Below are 23,107 nucleotides of genomic sequence, written 5' to 3'. Positions count from 1 at the left end.
GACCACTACAGCCTCAAATACTTGCTAGAACAACGACTGACCACCTCCCCACAGCAACATTGGGTCAGCAAGCTTCTGGGTTTCGATTTCCGAGTGGACTACAAGGCAGGATCCCTGAACCGAGCAGCAGATGCCCTGTCCCGGCGAGAAGAAGATAGTATGCTCCTCCATGCGATCTCCCAACCACAAGCCACCCTGCTAAAAGACATTTGGAACACACTACCACAATCATCAGAGTGGAACAACCTGGTCCAACAAATACAATCTGGGTCTGCTAACCCGAACTGGTCTCTCCACGATGGGCTGGTATTCTACAAAAAGAAGATCTACCTACCCGCTGATTGCCCCCTAATTCCCTCCATCATCGCCAGCATACACCACTCGACACACGAGGGCATTCAAAAAAGGCTGCATCGCATTCATGCTGACTTCCACTGACAAGCTATGAGGGCCTCGGTGCGGGACTTTATCCAGAACTGCGCAGTTTGCCAACAGCAAAAATGGGAAAATCTGCACCCCGCAGGCCTGCTCCAACCCCTCTCCCTCCCAACGCAGATCTGGGCCCATATTGCCATGGATTTCATCGAGGGGCTGCCCAAAGTCGGGGGGAAGTTGGTCCTGTTCGTGGTAGTGGACCAGTTCTCCAAATATGCTCACTTCCTCCCTTTATCCCATCCTTATACCGCAGTCTCGGTCGCCCATACCTTCTTCACCCACATTTTTCGCCTTCATGGACTCCCCGAGTCCATCGTCAGTGACCGGGACCTGATCTTCACAAGCACATTCTGGAAGGAGCTCTTTAGATTACAAGGCACGGCCCTCGCCTTCTCCTCAACCTACCATCCACAGTCAGACGGCCAAACAAAGGTGGTGAACCAGACAATTGAGATGTACCTTCGCTGCTTCGTGGGTGACCAGCCGTGGCACTGGGTGGAGTACCTCCCATGGGCTGAGTACTGCTACAATACATCCTATCACTCCTCCCTTGGAATGACTCCCTTCAGAGTTGTGTACGATCAAGATCCTCCACGCCTTCTGTCCTACGAGCCGGGCTCAACACAGTTGGAAGAAGTGGACCACATCCTCCAAGCTCGCAATGCCCTCCTGGCCGAAGTCTCCTTGCGTTTACAACAGGCGCAGGCACGAATGAAACATGCCTACGATCAGCGGCACCGCGAAGTCACCTTCGAACCAGGGCAGTACGTTTGGCTGAAACTCCGACCATACAGGCAGCTGTCTCTCAGGCGCTGGGGGCGCCCTAAGCTAGCCCCCAAATTCTATGGGCCTTTCAAGATCCTAAGGAAGATAGGAAATGTAGCTTATCAACTCGAGCTCCCAGAGCACAGCAGGATCCACGACATCTTCCATGTGTCCCTCCTAAAGCTTTATGTTGGCACTCCTCCCGACCATGTGCCACCCCTACCCCCCTTGCAGGATGGCAGACCATCCTCTAGCCCTGTGCCCTTATCCGGTCCCGCATCCATCAAGGCACCTTCGAGGTTTTAGTCGAATGGGAGGGCCTACCTCCAGCAGAGGCGACTTGGATCCCCTGGACCGATCTCCACAACGCCTATCCAGACCTCGAGCTTGAGGACAAGCTCGTAGTCCAGGAGGGGAGTGATGTTATGAGCACCCGCACCACACGGCAGCAGTTGAGGCAGCAGCGCGCACACGACCGGCACCGCTCGGCAGCGGCACCATGAACCGCGCGCACGCACTGCGCAGCAGTGGCACCGCACGCACCACGCGGCAGCAGCACCGCACGCATGCACCGCGCGACAGCGGCACCACGCGCAGCACTGCACGCATCGCACGGCGGCGGCACCATGAGCCGTGCGCACGCACACCGGCAACAGCAGCAGAGCGGGGCCAACACGACATCTCATAGGGTGAGCCCACCCTTATCTGGACACGTCAAGAGAACGCGCCTTATCCCTTATCCCATTCTCCCTTATCTTATCCCCTATTCTTAGAAGGAATTGTAGTACCATTAAAAGTAAAGTAGTCTAAGTAGAAGTAGGAGTTTAAGTCCGTTTAGGACTAACCTAGCCGAATCCAACAAGGAACCCTCCTCTTGTAATCTCCTATTTAAGGAGACGTCATTATTGAATAAAGACATCGAATATTCAGTCAAGAAAGAGAGTAAAGGAGAGTTTGGTGATCTCTTGGACAAATCACCCACGAGATAGTCAAAATAGGGCCTGCACGCAAGGCCAAGGGCAAGGAAAGATCTGAGGTTCCTGCGGTGGAACGACTCGTGACGCGATCCTACGCTCGGGCCCATAACAGTCTCTACCCTCTCGGACCTGTGCTCATCGTTCTCTCTCCTTTTTCTGTCGGGCTTCTCATCCTCGTCTCTAAGTTGCGCCTGGGCCTCTTCACGTTGGTATACTTCTATGCGTGGCTCATTAGCACGGCCAATGTTTGAGGAGCATTCTTGGAGATGGAGAAGTTGAACGAGGAAGGACGGAGTCTGTGCTATATGGTTGTCACCACGACTAATTGATTTAAGTCCCTCACTTGAAGTGCTTCTTTGTTGAACCTCTCCAGGTAGTCCCTAAGGGACTCCGCCTTTCTTTGTCCGACTTGCAAGAGGTTGGTTTTTAGGCATCTTGATCGCTTCCTTAATTGCATGACGAGGAATGAGATTTTCGAGAAAGGCTTTTTATGCATTTCCCACAGATGGCGCCAATTTGATGCTGTTCAATCCGAGGTAGTGCACGAACCGAGGAAGGCGATCAGATAGTCCTTGTTGGCAGGGCGGGGTTCAGTTACAAGGACGAGGCCGTGCTTCAAGATCTGTGATCAAGGAAACAGAAGTCAAAGACCTGAGGAGTTATCCCCAGGTAAGAACTCCGATGCTCAAGTCAGTAGGTGGTGGTAGGATGGTCGGGCCGAGCTATAAGGATGCCGATCCGAGGTAAGTAGCTGTGTAGGTGTCTGAAGTTGGATCCCTTACCTTGAGCATGGAGTACCTTTTTATAGCCAAATATTCGTGTCCTGGTCAGATTGGGCTTCCGGGGTTGTCGGGATGAGGTTAGCCGTCGAGGTATTCGGGATAGAGTCCCATTCCCCGACGGAGTCATCTTCGTTATTCCTCTTTATCCGTGGTTGTGCTCATCCAGGTGACGTGTAGTTGATGTGGCTGAAAGAAGAAGATGGGGGGGGGGGGCACCATAATAGCGTAGCTTAGCCGGGCTATACCGATATGGCCGAGCTATGCTGATGTGGCCAAATTAAGAAAATGTGACAGGATAATAGTTGGATGGCCACGTGTCTCACAGGACCAGCTCGGCCATGACCGGATCAATAAGAAAATTTTCTTTGGCATGTGTTACACTTACACCATACGTTGCCAAAGAAAGAAAGATTGAACTGAAGCTTGTTGGTTGTTGCTACGTGTACACCTCCATTGCTTCTCGCTACAAAATGCATACAACTAAAAGATACAATGGGTTTTGATGTAAGATAAATTCTTGTTCTAAACAGGCATGCAATAATACGAGGGTAGGTTCAGATACAGTTGCCAAATGAGGAAAACTCTAGCCTTACAAGGGAAAAAGGGTAGGTGAGGAGTCCTCTTACCTCAATGGTCAAACCAAGCTAGGATCTACCACCCACGAGAAGTTCCCACACCACGAGACATGACAAATGCCCATTACGAATATGTTTCTTATTCATTGCGAGATGTCATACTCCTCGCATGTGGTTTATTTATTTTAAAATTAAAAGTAAAACCTCTCATGCCTTAATTCTATATAATAAGATCCGTCATAATCCTCCCCAATTGTTTATATGCTTCTAACTCTCCACTCCCTCATTAAATCCATCTCTCTCTTAAATAAATCTCTTTGATTTCTTATTAATACTCTGTAAAAATTCCATTGGACCTCAGGGCTGTATCAATACCAAGGTTAAAATCAAAATTTGCCAATCCAAACCCACCAAAGCTAAGCCCAACACAAATTGTGATAGGCTAGAATATGTGGATTTGATTAATTAAGCTTGGGTGCGGGTTGTTCAAGTTTGGAAGTTTTCTCACTCGTCTTTTACTTGTTATCTTTTATTTTGGCTTTATAATAAATTGGGTACCACTACAATTATAAAAAGCTATAGTTAATCTATCCATGAAAGATGGTTCTTTTTCTTTTTATTTGGTTTTTATTTAATAAAAATAATATTTATATATATCATTTATTTGCTTCTTTATATATACTGATATTCCATAACCTTTTGTTTAATCTTTTATTTCTTTGACATTTCTTTATTAATTGACATGTGCATAAAGTAATTTTGAACTAAAGTAGATCTCTTATCAAACTCCTATTTAACCCCACCAATTGCATGGGTTCATGTGTTAGTATAAACTGTATAATAAATTAAGCAATATATGCTCCATCACATGGCCTCCCCTTGCCTCCTAACCCCTTCTTAATTTTCTCTGTTTTTTAAATATTTTTATTTTTTCATCTATGTTACATAGATAGATTATAGATAGATAGGTAGAGAGAGAGAGAGTATCTTTATTACCTAATTACATTACTATACGTACATTTAAGTAATAACATAATTAAAATATTACTCTATAACTATTTAATTACTTAATTAAATTATTATCTAATTTTAAGCTTAGTCCTAATTACCAAATTAAATTAAGAAACACAATTGCTGTAAATTTAATTATTACCCAATTAACTTAACTCATTAATTCATTTATTTAACTTAGATGATTGTAGATTAACTCAAATTGATTTAAGTTAAATCAAATTAATGTGAATTAACTTAATTTAGCCTCATCAATTAACCAAGTTGATTAATAAAAAAAGGGGAGACATTTTGCATGTAGCTAATTAATTCTGGAAAATTAGGACAATGGACCAAGACTATGAGTACAACCCCAATTACACTGTGTGGTTCCAATCCATGAGGGAAATGCCCAAGTCACCTCAGTCCAATCATTATATAGAAGACGGTGAGTTCAGTTAGCCGTACCAGAATGAACTCACTCCGATTTGCTACATACAGAGCTCTACCCACACCAAACCCCACTAGTTGTGACCTTCTTCCTAACCTTCCACCTTTCTACCAGAAAGAAAAAGCAAATTCTAACCTTCAACATCTTTTGATAGTGACAAAAATCTGTCAAACCGCCGGACCGGCGCCAATTATTATATTCAATAGGTATGGACCGGTAGCCAGCGTATAAGCAAATGACGAACGGTCCATGTATTGTGTTTATTCTACGTACGTGACAAGAATACATTGTTATCACAATTCACACACACACACCCTTTTTCTTGATTTTAACTTTTTTGTCATGAGATGGCGAACAATTTGATGAGTTTGTACTTTAAAAGCTGACCCCAGAGGCTGAACCAGTTTTATCTATTATAGATATGAATGGTTCAATTGTTTGGGTTGGACAGGCCAAACCATAACACCTCATCCTATATGAATGTGTGTGTGGTTTGATGATATAAATGATTTGACTGTTTAGGAGGACTTCAGCATTCATCAAGTTGTGTTGACTTCACGACTGCAAAGAAGCTACCAAAACTAGCTTCAATAGAATTCAATTTCTCAATTCAATGTAAGCGTTTTTGGGTTTTCCTAGTTTTGTTTTGCTAAACATAGCTTCACCACTTCCTAGTAGTGCCCACCTTGCAATGCCAGAAGTTGTTGGATGAAAGCCCTCCCAAATGAACACTTAATTTGGAAAGGTAATCTATTACGTAGATGAGAAATTGGTGGGTATTAATTGATTCATATCACACCAATATGGCAGGTATCAATCCACACTATATCACAGCCCACAACTATTATAAACTATAAACAAACTTGTCGAGAGTACTAGCTTACACCCATAGGGGCATTCTGTAAGTGTGGTGTGGATCAATTTATATCACATGTTTTGATTCCATTCATCTCACATACAACTTGTGAGATAATCTACATAGTCGACCATAAATGAATAATTCTTATACTTTAAATCCAAAATAAATTAGAAAAAGTATCAATAATTTCATGTTAACCAATAAAAATTAGTTTAACAAAAAACAATAATAAAAGTAATTTAAACATAAATTTATATTGATAATCGTTTAAGATATTTATATTCATAAAATTATTAAATTATTTAAAATTAGAAAATAATTAAAAATAAACTAAAATTTTAAAAGAAATATTTATGAAAAAAATGAGCAAGTGAAATATTGGTTTAGATAAGAATAGCATCGAAATATTGGTTCCATTGGTCATACATACTAATGTATTAATAAAACCACCAAAAAAACTCAAAATTACAACTAATATTTACACAAAAATAATAGAACCACTACAATAAAATAGATAAGAAGAACTAAGCAAAATATGCTGCATCAACAACATGCAAGCAATACAATGTCCGACATGTGTAATTAGGCACGCCTTTGTATTACATGATGTCATATGTGTTGATGATGGGTTGTATAGTCATTCTGTGTCGGGCTAGCTGAATATCATGTTTAGTAAATTCATCTACCCAATTGAGTAGATAAATTTGGACTTATTTCGATGAATTTAAATTCTACCATTCAAGCAAATCCAAGCTAATAAATTCGGATTTATTACACTGAATTTAAATTATTTCATCCAAACATATCATAGGACATAATGTGTGATTTATTTTTTCCACTATTTTTGGTATGTAAGGTGTGGTGTTTTTTCTTTGTTAAGAATGATTATATTTTATTTTCTAAAATTTCATAGGATATAATGTATGATTTTTTATACTGATTTGATTATCACCAAACTTATATTCTAATTTTGTTTTTATAATTATCCCTTAATCTTATATTAAATAATTCCAACATTTAATATGATTTTATTGTTATATTTTTACCTTAATATTCTAATTTTTCTACCTTTCATATGATACCCATCATCGAAATTATCTTATATTTTTTTCCCAACTTTTCATAGTATATTTAATTATTTATCCCCAAATTTTATAGCTTAATATTCTTATCACCGAAATTATATTATCCTTTTTTCCAACATTTGATAGGTTTATTTCACCAAATTTTAGTTCTAACTTTTTTCCAACATTTTTCGTCGAAAATTTTTCACCGAATGTTTATTGTACTTTCTTCAAACATGTTAATAGGATATCTTTAACCAAAATTATATTATAATTTTTTCCAACATTTGCTAGGAATTATATCACCGATTTTTCTTTCAAAATTTTATCGATGAATGAGTAATCAACTATTCAGTCTTCAATCTAGAAATTTCAAGCATTCTACCGTGCTAAAAAAAACAAAACATTTGTAAGATAATGGAAGAGGGGAATACTAGTGGTAGTGGTGTAGAATCGCAAGTGGAAGTAAGTTCGGAGCAATAAATACCTGTTTCAAAGAGAAACCCGACAAGTGGTTGGTGGCACAAGAAGGCGGGGGGTGCTGAGTGCTGACGATGGATCAGAGTTCATTGGTTATTAGAGAATGGTGGATTGGTCTGATTCAATATATGTTATTGGACCATCCAGTCTGTTCAAAATTGGTTTTGATTGGGAAAGGGATCAACCCAAACCTAATCCATATTGACACCTTATTTGAAAAAACTACGTACTGAGGCCTTGTTTGGTTTGCAGGAATAGTGGTTTGAAATCAGAATTGAAATTTCATTTTTATTCCTAGTGGAAATTTAAGATAATGGCCATTCTCTACCCGTTCCTTCCCTTAGGAATGGAATCCCATCTCTACAGATTTCAATTTCTATTTCATTCCTGTCTGAACTAACAAATTATGAGAATAGACCATTCTAAATCTCATTTCAAAGATTTTGATTCTGATTCTTACTATAAACCAAAGGAACCCCTAAACTAGCTTCACCTTGAGGCCAATTTATTAATTCAGTTAAAAGTGTATTCGGGATTGGGATTTTCAACAAATATATTCCAGCTGGGCCCATCTTACCAAGCTAGAAGCTGCCAAGTGAAAACCGACTGTCCATGCAGTAAGAGGGAAAAAGAAAGCAGCGAGTCATATTGCATAGGTGATGTGAATAAATGCTTCATAGGTTATGTTTGGTTTGAAGGAAAAGATGGGAAAGAAAGGGAAAGATAGGAAACCTTTACAATCTATGTATTTCCTTTCCTTGCTTTTTCCTTCAAACCAAACATAGCATAAAGGATCAAGAATCCCAAGTACAAGGACCACACAGATTGTACTAAACAAGTTTCTATATCAACTCTCTTTATCCATAGATAGATGAACTCGCTCTGATCAGATTCAGATATATTAATTGCTAACCATTGGATGACATGCATGCCCCACGCTTTCTCAAATCTCTACTCTACGACGAGTCCAATAAGTGTAACCACCCACTTTTGACTTTCCCATTTTGCTGCCCCCATTTAATTTTTTATCCATAAATCTTCCACATCCATGTCCAACCTAAATCCTAAAGGGAGCTTTTATCTATCTCCCTTCTGCAAGTACAGGAAATTGGACTCTTCCCTAGACAAGTAGATGAGAGAAGGAAACCCCCCACGTGCCCAACTTCCACCCTTCCCCAACCTTATAAACCTAGTCCGAGCGACACACACCAGACCAGACCAGCCGAGTTACGGTAAAGCCGCAATAAGCATGGCTTTCGACATAGTCCTTGCTCAAGAGCTTGTCGCAGCGGCAATCCTCTTCTTCGTTACACGCCTTTTCATACGCCGAGTCATCTCCAAGCCACGAAAGCTTCCGCCCGGCCCCAAAGGGTGGCCGATCATTGGGGCGCTCCCACTGCTAGGCGGCATGCCCCATGTCGCACTAGCCCGAATGGCCAAGCAATATGGCCCCGTCATGTACCTCAAGATGGGTACTTGCGGAATGGCTGTGGCTTCAACGCCGGACGCTGCCCGTGCATTCCTCAAGACCCTCGATCTCAACTTCTCCAACCGCCCCCCCAATGCAGGAGCCACTCACCTTGCCTACAACGCTCAGGACATGGTCTTCGCCGACTACGGACCGAGGTGGAAATTGCTACGTAAACTGAGCAATCTACACATGCTCGGTGGCAAGGCCCTTGATGACTGGGCTCAAGTAAGGACCATTGAACTAGGCCACATGCTCCGGGCCATGAACGACGCATGCCGCCGAGGCGAACCAGTTGTCGTTCCGGAGATGCTAACGTATGCCATGGCCAACATGATAGGGCAGGTCATACTTAGCCGACGTGTGTTTGCGACCAAGGGGTCGGAATCTAACGAGTTCAAGGACATGGTCGTGGAGCTGATGACAAAGGCCGGGCTATTCAACATCGGCGACTTCATTCCATCGATTGCTTGGATGGACTTGCAGGGGATCGAAGGGGGGATGAAGAAGCTGCACAAGAGGTGGGACGGCCTCATCTCGAAGATGATATTCGAGCACAAAGCCACGGCTCACGAACGCAAGGGAAAGCCAGACTTTCTTGATGTAATTTACGCCAACAGGGATAACTCGGACGGAGAGAGGCTCACTGAAACCAACATCAAGGCCCTACTATTGGTATGAAATATGAATATGATGTTCTCACGCCACCACTTGCATCTAGCTTCATCTATATATATATATATATATATATATGTGGTTTCTTGTTATCTCATTTATTGTTTGCGTAATGCGTAGGATATTTGTGTTAATTCCGGCATGTGGGTTACAGCAACAAATTATCCCTAAACATTCTTTAATTTTCTATATAGCTTTTTACAGTTCTTTAGCTTACAACTTAATTGCTTCATTAATTAATTCTTATTATGTTTGGTAGAATTTGTTCTCGGCCGGGACGGACACATCATCGAGTATAATCGAATGGGCGCTGGCGGAGATGCTGAACAACCCCAGCATTCTGAGACGTGCACATGAAGAGATGGATCAAGTGATCGGCAGGAACCGCAGGCTGGAGGAATCCGACATAGCCAAGCTGCCATACTTACAGGCCATCTGCAAGGAAACATTCAGGAAGCACCCGTCGACGCCGCTCAATCTCCCAAGAGTAGCGATCGAAGCATGCGAGGTGAATGGGTACTACATACCCAAGGGCACAAGGCTGAGTGTCAACATATGGGGAATTGGGCGGGACCCAGTCGTGTGGGAGAACCCCCTGAGCTTCACCCCGGAGAGGTTCTTGAGCGGCAGAAATGCAAAGATTGATCCTCGTGGAAACGACTTCGAGCTGATCCCGTTTGGAGCAGGAAGAAGGATATGTGCAGGGACTCGGATGGGAATTGTGCTAGTGGAGTACATACTAGGCACACTCGTGCACTCATTTGACTGGAGAATGCCAGATGGGGTTGAGCTAAACTTGGACGAGGCCTTCGGGTTGGCTCTCCAGAAGGCTGTGCCGCTCTCAGCCATGGTGACCCCTAGATTGGCCCCTACCGCTTATGCCGCTTGACCCCGGCCCCGCCCAGTAATTAACAAGCTGCTTGGATGGATCGATTCTGCTCTTGTTTTGCATGGTTGTCCTGTTCTTTTTCAATTTCTTCTTCTTTATTGCTTTATGTCAAATTAAGTTTGGAAGTTGTCTTAATCATCGTCTTAATTTATGTGCTATAAATGGTTGTCTCTAGACTCTCTACTCTCTAGTAATGACTTTTTGTAAGGAGTAAACGAAATCAATCAAACATATATATATAAATAGTTTGAGAACTCAGTTTTGTGTCATGTGACATCACATGAACATGACACATGATATATATATATATATATATGGTGAATGGTTGAAGTGGCTTTAAGACAAAAAATGCAGATTTATATTAATGAAGTTCTTAGCCCCGAGCAATATTAATGGTGAATGGTTGGTAAGTTTATGTTGTAAAATAGGGTGGTATAGTTCGAGAATCGTATGCTACCATTTTTTTTAAATGAGAATTCTGTCCTTTTTCTTTTTTTTTTTCTTTTGCTTTCTGAAAATAACAATGTAAAATGGTTGTGTGGCTTCTTGTTTATTTTTTTATCCCTTAGCATTGGTTATGAAAAGCAAGTGTGTATTTCAAAAAAGTAAAAAAAGTAAGAGCCAAAAAGCACTTTGTTTCGATCAACAAACATTAGAAAAAAAAAAGAAAAAGAAAACAAAATTAACAAATCTTAGAAGTTATTATTAGGCGCACTATCCAAGAAATGGTTAAATTAGACAGTACTCCTTGTCAAAGACACGACTGATAAAGACTTGACTATGAATAAGGGTGATAGTCAAGACTTGAATTGTTTTCAAGAAGGAGGTTTAAGAATAAGGGCTCAAATAGTAAACCAAAGTCTATATCAAAATTTAGACATAAGAATTTGACCTGTAACTATTGTCACAAGAAAAGGCACATTAAGTCAGAATGTTATAAGTTGAAAAATAAAAACCAGAATGAAGAAAAGAAAAAGAATAACTCTGCAGAGGCTAGTGTGGTTGAGGATGAGAATGTGGATGTTCTCTTAATGACAAATGATAGAACCAGATCCAAGGATGAATGGATTCTAGATTCAGGTTGTTTCTACCATATGTGTCCCAACAAGGACTGGTTCTCCACCTACGAATCTATTAATGGTGGAGTTGTATTGATGGGTAATAATGCCTCTTGTAAAACTGTGGGAAAATGAACAATTCGAATCAGAGTGCATGATAGTGTTGTGAGAACATTAACAAATACTGCATGTACCGGACTTAAAGAAAAATCTCATATCTCTTGGTACTCTAGATGTTGAAGGGTGTAAATATTCAGGAAGTGGAGTTCTAAAAACCAATAAGGGTACTCTTGTTGTGATGAAAGGCATGAGGATAGGAAGTCTGTATGTGCTACAGGGTACTACTATCACAGGTTCAATTGCAATTTCTACATTATCTCTATCTAAGTCTGACACCACCAAATTATAGCATATGAGGCTAGGACAAATGAGTGAAAGGGGACTTATTATGTTATGTAGGAAATGTCGTTTTTGTGGCAAAAGTATAGGAAATCTTGACTTCTGTGAACATTGTGTTTTCGAGAAACAGAAAAGAACCAGTTTTAGTACTGATGATGCGCAATCCGGCCACTCCTAGATGGAAGTGACGAGGCTTCTAGCTGGCGACGGGCAAGAGATACCTGCGAGAAGGACGAAGGAACCCGGGGTTGAACACCTGGCGAGGACTCTCCGATGCTTAAGTTAGAACTCGGTAGCGAGCTAAGAAAGAGAATGAGTATGCAAGAAGATAAGAGATAGAGAGTGGTGAATATGCGATACATTTTCCCCTGGGGGAGCTAGAGTCTTTATATACTGGTGCCCTGGCAGATTTGGTGGGGTTGATCGCAAATCCCTGCTGCGACGGGATCCATTGTCAGGTAACGTTTTGGAGTGACTGACCGTCCTTATCAGAACTGAGGAGCAGGTGGGCTAATGCGACCGTTGTAAGGTACAGTCCCGCCAGGCAGGGGACAACCTCCAGGGTTGGCAGGCACGGCGCCGCCAGGCGAGAGACATGAGTGCAGTCCTCAGAGTTGGCAGATACAGCACCGCCAAGCGAGGGTCATGGGTGCAGTCTTCAGGGTTGGCAGGTACGGTTCTATCAGGTAGGAAGCTTTCCACAAGACGCCAGGCTACCTGATAACGAGCTGCATGTGGCGAGCTGCCTATGACGAGCTACCTATGGTGAGCTGCCTATGACGAGCTTGAGCTGTCTAATTGTTAAGACGCTGCACTTAATTGGCATGAGGTGATAGGTGTCACAATTTAACTGGAGGGACAAATCCGCCCTCATCATTTGCCCCCCACTCCTGAGCTGAGAGTAACTCGGCGAAGGGAGTAGATTTCTCCTTTTGGCCCGTAAGTCGACAAGCTAGTAAGCACTGATCTAATTTCTTAGGCTCTGGGAGCTGCCTGTAAGTGGCGAGCTGCCTTATAGTGGCGAGCTGCCTGCAAGTGGCGAGTTGCTTGCAAGTGGCGAGCTGCCTGTAAGTGGCGAGCTACCTTATAGTGGCGAGCTGCCCGTAAGGTGAGGAGGTCTCTACCAGTTCAGTACTGTAGCCCTTAGGCTCTAGGGGCAACTTATAGTCCACTTTTGTTGATTTCGCCCATGCCAACGAGGCGGCTGGGTCTTGAGCAGTAGTGTGGCCCATGCCGACGAGGCGGCTGGGTCTTGAGCAGTAGTGTGGCCCATGCCGTAGAGGCGACTGGGTCTTAAGCTGTAGTGTTGCCCATGCCGTAGAGGCGGCTAAGTCTTAAGCAGTATTGTGGCCTTTAGGCCTTGGGAGCGACTCATGGTGCACTCTTGGACGTTTGCCCATGCCGAAGAGGCGACTGGGTCTTAAGCAGCAGTGTTGCCCATGTCGTAGAGGCGACTAGGTCTTTCAGCAGTATTGTTTCCCATGCCGTAGAGGCGATTGGGTCTTAAGCAATAGTGTTGTTGCTCATGCCGTAGAGGCGACTGGGTCTTTAGCAGTAGTATTGTTGCCCTTAGGCTTCGGGGAGCGACTCGTAGTCCACTCCTGGACTTTGCCCATGCCGTAGAGGCGAATGGGTCTTAAGCAGTAGCGTGGCCCTTAGGCTTCGAGGAGCGACTCGTAGTCCACTCCTAGGCTTTTCCCATGCCAAAGAGGCGACTGGGACTTATGCGGTGCCGCGGTCTTTGCCGTTGTCTCTCCTCCTCTTCTCTGTTGGAGCTCCGGCTTTTTAATTTCCTCCTCAGTCTCGATGAATTGGTCAGCGAGCTTGAGGAATGCAGTGATGTCCTTAGGCCTGTTCGATTCAACGTGCCACTTGAACTCCCGGTGAGTGACTCCTCCTTTGGCCACAGCGAGTCTAACCGCGGGGTCCAAGTTCAGGATCAAAAGGCAGGTGTCGTTGAAGCACTTGAAGTAGCTCCGGATGGACTCTCCCTCTTTCTGGATGATGCTGAGAAGGCTTTCCGGCGACCTCAGACACTTCTTGCTAGTGATGAAGTGCGAGGTGAACGCTTGCACGAACTACGCCCAGCTCCGGATTGTCCCGGATGGGAGATTTCTATACCATGTGCACACTACTCCTCTGAAGATCGTGGAGAAAGCGACACACATGCAGGCTTCGCTAACTCCGGCGAGGTGCATCTGGGACTGAAAGGAGTCCACATGGTCATTCGGATCGAACGACCCATCGTACTTGTCCAGAGGGGGAATTTTAAAGCCTTTTGGCATGGGATTCGTTAGGAGGTCAGGAGAGAGGGGAGATGGTACCGAAAGGAGGGGTGCGGCCTTCGTGACCCCCGAGTCCGCTCCAGCCTTACCTTTGGGCTGCTCGAGCAGGTCGAGCTCCGCGAGCTGTTCAGGGATTAGTGCACGGTGGGCTTTGGGACGCCACCTCCGCTGCCTTTTGGCTGAGTCCGCGCTAGTGCTGGTTGTTTTGGTGCTGCTAGGTTGGGCCTTGGCTAGGTGAGAGTCTGACTGAAACTAGCTTTCGCAAGCTGAAGGACTTCGCCCAAAGTTTGTCGCCAGGACTTCGAACTGGTTGCCCGTCAATGAGGCTTCCGGTTGCACGTGCCGGGATGGACCAGCCTTGGTGGGGTGGGCTCTCCCCGACCTGCCTTGTTGCTGCGAGGCGGCGGGGGCTGTTGGTCCTCTTGTACGCACTGCAGTAAGTCACCAAGCTGGCTCTGCCCCACCGCGGGGGGGACCACGACGGGTTTAGCGAAGGTGGTGTTCACCGCAGAAGGGAGTGGGGAGTTCACAGCTTCGGCGACCTAGGGTAGGTCCAGTGTGGGAACTCCGAAGGTGTTGAGGGGTACAATAAACTGTCCAATACGTACAGTGGGAGCTTGGAGGTGCCCCCCAGAGGTGTTTGTTCCGTTGTTAAGCCCGGCGTTGCTAGAAGACGTCATTGATGCTGGTGAAAGTTTGGTAGAGAAGCCTTTTGAAATGTTTCCCATAAACGGCGCCAAATGATGATGCGCAATCCGGCCACTCCTAGCTGGAAGTGACGAGGCTTCTAGCAGGCGACGGGCAAGAGATACCTGCGAGAAGGACGAAGGGACCTGGGGTTGAACACCTGATGGGGACTCTACGATGCTTAAGTTAGAACTCGGTAGCGAGCTAAGAAAGAGAATGAGTATGCAAGAAGATAAGAGCTAGAGAGTGATGAATATGCGATACCTTTTCCCCTAGGAAGCTAGAGTCTTTATATACTGGTGCCCTGACGGATTTGGTGGGGCTGATCGCAAATCCCTGCTACGGCGGGATCCGTTGTCAGGTAACATTTCGGAGTGACTAACCGTCCTTATCAGAACTGGGGAGCAGGTGGGCTAATGTGACCATTGTACGGTCCCGCCAGGCAGGGGACAACCTCCAGGGTTGGCAGGCACGGCGCCGCCAGGCGAGAGATATGAGTGCAGTCCTCAGAGTTGGCAGATACTATGCCGCCAGGCGAGGGTCGTGGGTGTAGTCTTCAGGATTGGCAGGTACGGTTCTGTCAGGTAGGAAGCTTTCCACAAGACGTCGAGCTACCTGATAACGAGCTGCCTGTGGCGAGCTGCCTATGGCGAGCTGCTTGTGGCGAGCTGCCTGTGGTGAGCTCGAGTTGTCTAGTTGTCAAGAGGCTACACTTAATTGGCATGAGGTGCTAGGTGTCACAATTTCACTGAGGGCCAAATCCGCCCTCATCAAATACAGTCGTTCACAGGACAAATGGCACTTTGGATTATGTTCACTCAGATCTATGGGGACCTTCATACGTTCCATCAAAGGGTGGTGCTCAATATCTTCTTAGCATCATCGATGACTACTCTAGGAAGGTATGGGTTTATTTTCTAAAGCATAAGAGTGATGTATTTGTGACTTTTAAACAATGAAAAACTTTCCTTGAAAAGCAAACAAGAAAATAGGTCAAGCGGTTAAGAACAGATAATGGTTTAGAGTTTTGTGAAAATGAATTTAATGAGTTTTGCAAAAAAATGAATGTATTGTAAGGCATCGTACTATTGTCAAAACACTATAATAGAATGGAGTTGTAGAATGTATGAATAGAACTCTACTAGAGAGAGCAAGGTGCATGTTGTCAAATGTTGGGCCCTTAAAGGATTTTTTGGCAGAAGCAGTTAATATGGCTTGCCACCTGGTAAATCGATCTCCATCTACAACCATTGAATGTAAGACTCTAGAAGAAGTATGGTCTGGCAACCTTTCTAATTATTCAAATTTGAAAATATTTGGTTGTCCGACATATGCACATGTTAATGAAGGCAAGCTTGAGCTAGGGCCAAGAAGTGCATATTTCTTGGTTATGCTTCAGGTGTGAAGGGATACAGATTGTGGTGCCCTAATCCAAAATCACCAAAATTTATAGTTAGCAGAGGTGTTACTTTTGATGAATCTGCTATGCTTCACCCAAGAAATGAGTCTTCAAATTCTTGTGATGCAAATAAAACACAAGATTTAGGAAAGAATGTGGAGTTAAAAGTTAAAAGTGCTTCCTCACCTCAGTTTACATCAGTCCAGGTACCCATTTCTATTGAGATGGAAGAACATGTACAAGAGGAAGAAGAGGAGGAGCAGCATTCTATATCTAGAGGCAGAACAAGGTGGAGTTAAAAGTTAAAAGTGCTTCCTCACCTTAGTTTACATCAGTCCAGATACCCATTTCTACTGAGATAGAAGAACATGTACAAGAGGAAGAAGAGGAGGAGCAGCATTCTATTGCTAGAGGCAGAACAAGGAGAGAGACTATACCACCCTAGAGATATGGTTATGCTGATTCGGTTGCCTATGCATTGTCAGTTGCAGAGAATGTTGATGTTACAGAACCCAATACATATGCAGAACCTATCTCATTTGTTAATTCTGCTAAGTGGTTGATAGCTATGCATGAAGAGATTGAATCCTTGCATAAGAACCAAACTTGGGAGTTGGTAAGACCACCTAAAGGAAAGAAGATTGTTGGATGCAAATGGATCTTCAAAAGAAAAGAATGTACTCCGGGTGTAGAGGATGTTAGATATAAGGCACGATTAGTTGCAAAAGGCTACAGTCAAGTACAAGGTGTTGATTTTAATGATGTTTTCTCACCAGTTGTTAGACATAGCTCCATTCGTGTTTTTCTTGCTTTGGTTACCATGCATAATGTGTAATTAAAACAATTAGATGTTAAAACTGCTTTCTTGCATGGAGAACTTGATGAACATATTTATATGCATTAATCCTAGGGTTTTGTTGTTGAAGGGATGAAAGACCATGTTTGCTTGTTAAAGAAATCTCTATATGGCTTAAAACAGTCTCCTAGACAATGGTATAGAAGATTTGACTCTTTTATAATGGCTCTTGGATATTCTAGATGCAAGTATGATAGTTGTGTTTATTTCAAGAAACTTGCAGATGATTCTTCTGTTTTGTTGCTTTATGTTGATGATATGCTTATTGTAACAAGAGAAATATCTGAGATCAACAAATTAAAAACACAATTGAGTGGTGAGTTTGAAATAAAATATTTGGGTGCAACAAAGAAAATTCTTGACATAGAGATTCAGAGGGATCGAAAAGTAGGGAAGTTGTATTTGGCATGAAAGATGCTAAACCAGTAAGTACTTCTATTGCAGCCCACTTCAGACTTTAAGCAAATTTGTCACCACAAACAGATGAAGAAGAAAAATTGTCACATGTCCCATATTCCAATGTAGTTGGGAGTATTATGTATGCCATGGTTTGCACACGTCCTGACATTTCACATGCAGTTAGTATGGTGAGCGGATATATGTCATGTCCTAACAAGACACATTGGTGGGCAGTGAAGTGGATTTTCAGATACTTGAAAGGTACATCAGATACTTGTTTGGAGTTTGGGAGTAGTGACAATTTGATGGGTTATGTTGATTCAGATTATACAGGTGATCTTGACAGGAGAAGATCACTCACACGTTATGTATTTTCTATTGGTGGTTGTTTTGTTAGTTGGAAAGCTACTTTACAGTCTATAGTTGCTTTATGTACCACTGAAGTTGAGTATATGGCAATGATTTAGGCAATTAAATAAGCTATTTGGTTGAGAGGTTTGTTTGGTGAACTCAGTTTGGGTCCAAAAGTGGTTGTTGTCTACTGTGATAGTCTGAGTGCTATTCATTTGACTAAGGATCAAATGTACCATGAGAGGACGAAACACATTAATGTGAGGTACCATTTTGTTTGCGATATTGTAGAACAAGGAGATATCAATGTAAAGAAGATTGGTACTACAGGTAACCCAACTGATATGTTAACAAAGCCTCTTCCTGTGGCTAAGTTCAAGCATTGCTTGGACTTGATTGGTGTTTGCAGCATTTGAGTTTGCTCATTAGGGCTTTTGTTGGAGGTGGAGGGAGATTATTGTTTTGTGATGCTTTAGAGAATTCAAGCTAAGGTGGAGATTTGTTATGTTTGTGCTTTGAATTCTTTGTAGCAACTTGCTTCATAAATCTGCTCCAAATTAATTTGAGAAAAACGCAAAGACAAAATTTCATAGTGGTTTGTGGTGGATGCGTAGGGCGTTATGGACCCAACCCATATTCATCTTATAGGTCCGAACCAAATACGAAAAGTCATGTATTTCGGGGGTTTTCTCTATTGTATACAGAAGTCTAAGTCTTGTAAGAGAGGAGTGAGACATTTGGTGTATTTGGGACTTGGGGTTTTTCTGTGAGAGCACAACTCTGTATTTCTTCTCCACTACCTCCTACATAGTGGATTTATGTTTTTCGTTCGCCCGTGAACGTAGATTATAAACCGAACCACATAAATCTGTGTATTCTCTATATTTGTTTTCTTTTTATTTCTGTTTTATTTTCGCTTGAGTGTCATTTCGAATTGGTTTTCTTGGGGTTTTTCTGCAACATAGATTTTTCCCCCGTCTCAAAAGGATTGATCCTCAACGTCGTCTCCATTTTCTTGCGCGGAGGTTGTTGACCATGACAAATAGGTCTGTTAGCTTCTATAGCAAAGGTGACTCACCATTTCCATTGGCATCGTTTTCTGTTTTTCGAATGATATCTTCGGAATGAAATGCACTGGCTTAGAGTTAGAGGATGGATTTGTTACCTCTGTTTTAATGATATTTAGTAACTAATTTTACTTCTTTTAAGGACAATTACAGCTGCTTCTGTCTTTGAGTATTTAGATTCTCTTTTATATTTGTGTTTGGTTTGTGAAGGAAAAGGTAGAGTAAGGAGGGAATGGTAAGAAATCTGTACAAACACAGCCAAACGGTATTTAGTCACAGATTTTACAAATCTCATGTCTTTCTAGTATCATAATACTATTCTCACTTTTTGACTTTTTGGCTAAATAACTTATCAATGACTGAACAATAAAAAACCCCTAATTGTTTTAGAAGAATTAACTAAAAATTATCAAAATAATATTATAAAATTATTAATAAAGGAAAATAAACTTGACTTCATTGAAAAATGAATATAAACCCACTTGTATGAAGCTTAAAACTGACTCCTAAATAAAAAAAAAAAAAAAATCCAACAATTTAACTAATATTTCTATGGGGGAGGGAATTCCCAATTCAGGGGATATTATTTCTAGGGGTGAGGATAAATACATTTGGAGAATTAATTAATGAATTTGAGATGTACTGAATTCTAAAAGGACTAATTTCTAATTTTTTATGATCTCTTACCAAGTTACATGAAAACACTTTCATCGTAATGTGAATTCATTCTCTTACGTGGTGGGCCGTTTTCCAAATACAACGGTGTACTTGTGTATTTACACCACATCCAAATGTTTACCGGCAAATATTTCTCTTTCTTCAACTCCGCCAAGACCGATCACCGCCTCAACTCCGCCAAGACCGCCACCTCCTAGGCTCTGTCGCTGTTTTTCTCATTTCTCATCTCTGCAGCTCTGCCATAATTTTTTCCCTTTTTTTTTCTTGATTTTAAGTGCAAAAAAATGAACCGTGGTTAATCGGTTAGTTCGGTTTAGTTTTGGTTTAAATTTTTACAAAATCGACCAAATTGGTTTGGTTTAAAAAAAAAAAACCTACAGTTTGGATAACCGAACCATGAACACCCATAATTCCAATTGTTTAGTTGAGCAGAAGATTCCCATTTTGTGGTGGAATGTCATTCCCCCATTTGCCCCTCTAAATCAGTTTGGAAAAAGTATAAATACAAATATGTACAGCATAAATACATACAAAATATAAGGTTTTTCACTCTACATATTTGCATCTATACTCCTTCCAAACTCAGCCTTTGGAATGAAATTTTCATTTCAGAAGTTTCTAATCTCTATCTGAATAAAACAGACCATGAGTAGATAATTCCAATTCTAATTTTGAGGGATTTTGATTTTGATTCCAACTATAAACTAAATGGACCCTATGACCTATCATGGTACATGCAATTAATACTCACTCATCCAACCATCCGTTTAAAAATTAAAAACTAAAACATGTTATTTTTATAGCATGCCCAGGAAGAAATACTTGACCTGCCAAAAAGTTTGTAAACCTTGATTGCAGATGCCATTGACAAATTATTGTCAATACTGTTTCAGTTAAGAAATCAACATACAACATACACCTGAGCAGCCGATATGACGACTTTTACATGTGAGAGAATTGGACCTTGCATCCCAATTAGAATATCTTTATGCCCCAAGTCTCAACAACTGTAAACTTCAAAATAGCAGCAAGCTTCCCAAAGATTAAATGGTTGGGATTAAAATTTCATCACATATTGCCTGTGCAGGGATTAAAATTTCATCACATATCAGCCCGTATATCGGCCGATACATATCATATCGGAGCCTTCCTAATACACCCCCATAAGGGGTGTTTCGGGTCAGCAAATGGTTTAAAAGGTAGATCGGCCTTAAACCGTCCCCTATAAACTAGTTTCGAAAAAAAAAAAAAAAAAACACAAGAAATAGTACCGATAGAGGGCTATATGCCCTACGGGCATATCATCTTGTATCGATGTTTTGAACCTTGCCTGTCTAAACACCAAAATGTTAGTACTTCCCCTCCGTTCTACTCAACTTGCATGGACTCTATAGTCTGAAATTAATGGTAATATAATTTTCAAATTTCTAATTGTTACTACTAATTTTTATGTGATTTTATTCTATAATTTTTATGATTATGTTATGGCCCTAAATGGTTAAAGTGCTTGGCTTGACGTATTCCATCAATCTTAAGGCTCTTAACGCATTGGTCAAGTACATAACATTTGGAATCAGAACCTACAACCACGTCTCAAATTTGAATCATGGAAAGGGCTACTTAGAGTAGAGCGAAAGCTATCATGGAAAAGACTACCTAGAGTAGAGTGAAACCTATAACGAAAAGGGCTATCTAGAGCATAGTGAAAATCGCCAAAGGAAAAGTGCTACCTGTTGCTAAAGTGTGAACTATCATGGAAAAGGCTACCTATTGCCTGAATGAGAACCGTCGTGAAGATGACTACTTACCATTAGAGTGAGAACTACCTAGAGTGAAGCCACCGAGATGTTGGCTATGGAACCATGGTGGTATGTTACGGTCCTAAATAATTAAAGTGGTTGGGTTGATGCATTCCATCAATCTTAAGGCTTTTGGCATATTAGCGAAGCATATAATAATCAACCACGTTTTAATTTTGCTTCTTCAGTTTTTACTCTTTGATCATTTCAATTATTTATCTCTTGTGATATTTATGTGTGTATCTCTCTTCGGATATGTTGAGAGACGGAGAGAGGACAGGGGGAGAGAGATCTTTCTCTGATAAACTCCTTAGTTGATTGAAAGGAGGAAATGAAGAACAATTATGAATTTTTTAATCATGAATATATACCGGTGCAGCACAATTAAACTACAATGTTGGTTGCATACATTAACTTGGTTAAATAAAATAGATAGAAGAAAATTTGAGTGCTGAGTCAATTTTCTTTAGATTTTTCTTATGGTTTCCATGACTTTTATTTTCAAGTACATTTTTCCAATAAATCTTTACCATATGATCCTTATCTGTAGGGTTTGGTATTGAAACATCATATCTATCATTTGAGAGGGTTGAGATCAATTATTTGGGGACGTTATTATGGAAATATATATGAATATCATATTACTAGATCAACCATAACCAGAGAATATGCATGAACGACCTCTTGAAAGGAAGAGTATAATGGGGTGTTTGGTAATTGTCTCACCTTAATTGAGGTTTATGAGGGACTGCTTAAAAATAAGTGTTTATTTGGGTTGGAACTACACAATTAAGCATTTATCGGTGTTTGGGAAATAAGTGTTTATTTTAAAAACAATGGCTTATTTTTTAAGTTCAAATTTTCAGCTTTTTCTTCCAAAATTATCCCTATATAAAAGTGCTTTTGGAAAAGTACTTCTATAAAAGTGCTTTTAAAAAGTATTTTTATAAAAGTGCTTTTAAAAAGTATTTTTATAAAAGTGCTTTTGTAAAAATACTTTTATAAAAGTGCTTTCGTAAAGTTTGAAAGAAAACGGAAGGCAAATTAGTCATGAATGATTATTTAAGTGTTTATTGGAGAAAAAAACTACCAAATGCCTAATATGAAATAAGTGCTTTTTTTTTAAATAAGCACTTGAAAAAGTTGGATGCCAAATACAAATAAGTACTTATTTGAATAAGCACTTATTTTTAACATAAATACTCCCAAACATATCCTTAATGATTTATTCTTACAGTTTTCATTATTTGTTTATGGTGTTGTATCATTACGGTTGTGATTGCCTTACAACTTATTAGTTTCACTATTGGTGATTGTCCCACCTCAATTGATGTGTTTATTTAACTTGGGTTGACTTATAGTTAGTTTACTGTTTATTAGGAGTGCAACTTGGGCGGGCTCAACAATCTTTTGCATGAATTAGGCTTGAGTTTTCGGGGCCCAGACTGGGCCTAGGCAATAAAACTCAGTCCTGAACTAAACTCAACGAGACCACCTAACATTTTGTATAAATATAAATATAAATGTATATATTATATATATATATATATGGTCTAAACTATATTTAGCTATTTGTAATATGTGTAACTGTGTATGATTAGTATAAACTCATAGACGTGCACAAACATATACAAATACACACATGTTGTGCATTTTATTTGTATAAAAATATATTTGCTTACCTGTATATATACCTACATGTATACATGTATAATTATG

At 41.3% G+C, this 23,107-nt stretch overlaps 1 protein-coding gene across 1 annotated transcript; it reads left to right on the top strand.

Annotated features, from left to right (window-relative positions):
• Positions 1-8,582: 8,582 nt before the first annotated feature.
• Positions 8,583-10,584, top strand: LOC104590495 (flavonoid 3',5'-hydroxylase 2-like). Its single transcript, XM_088892430.1, has 2 exons — positions 8,583-9,521; positions 9,781-10,584. Exons 1-2 carry the CDS (start codon positions 8,628-8,630, stop codon positions 10,408-10,410), a joined length of 1,524 nt encoding a protein of 507 aa, XP_088748556.1. The 5' UTR covers positions 8,583-8,627; the 3' UTR covers positions 10,411-10,584.
• Positions 10,585-23,107: the final 12,523 nt, after the last annotated feature.

The sequence above is a fragment of the Nelumbo nucifera genome, chromosome 7, assembly GCF_055504915.1.
Source record: "Nelumbo nucifera cultivar China Antique chromosome 7, China Antique-T2T, whole genome shotgun sequence".
Taxonomy (NCBI): Eukaryota; Viridiplantae; Streptophyta; class Magnoliopsida; order Proteales; family Nelumbonaceae; genus Nelumbo; species Nelumbo nucifera.
This window is presented reverse-complemented; position numbering and strand designations above follow the sequence as displayed.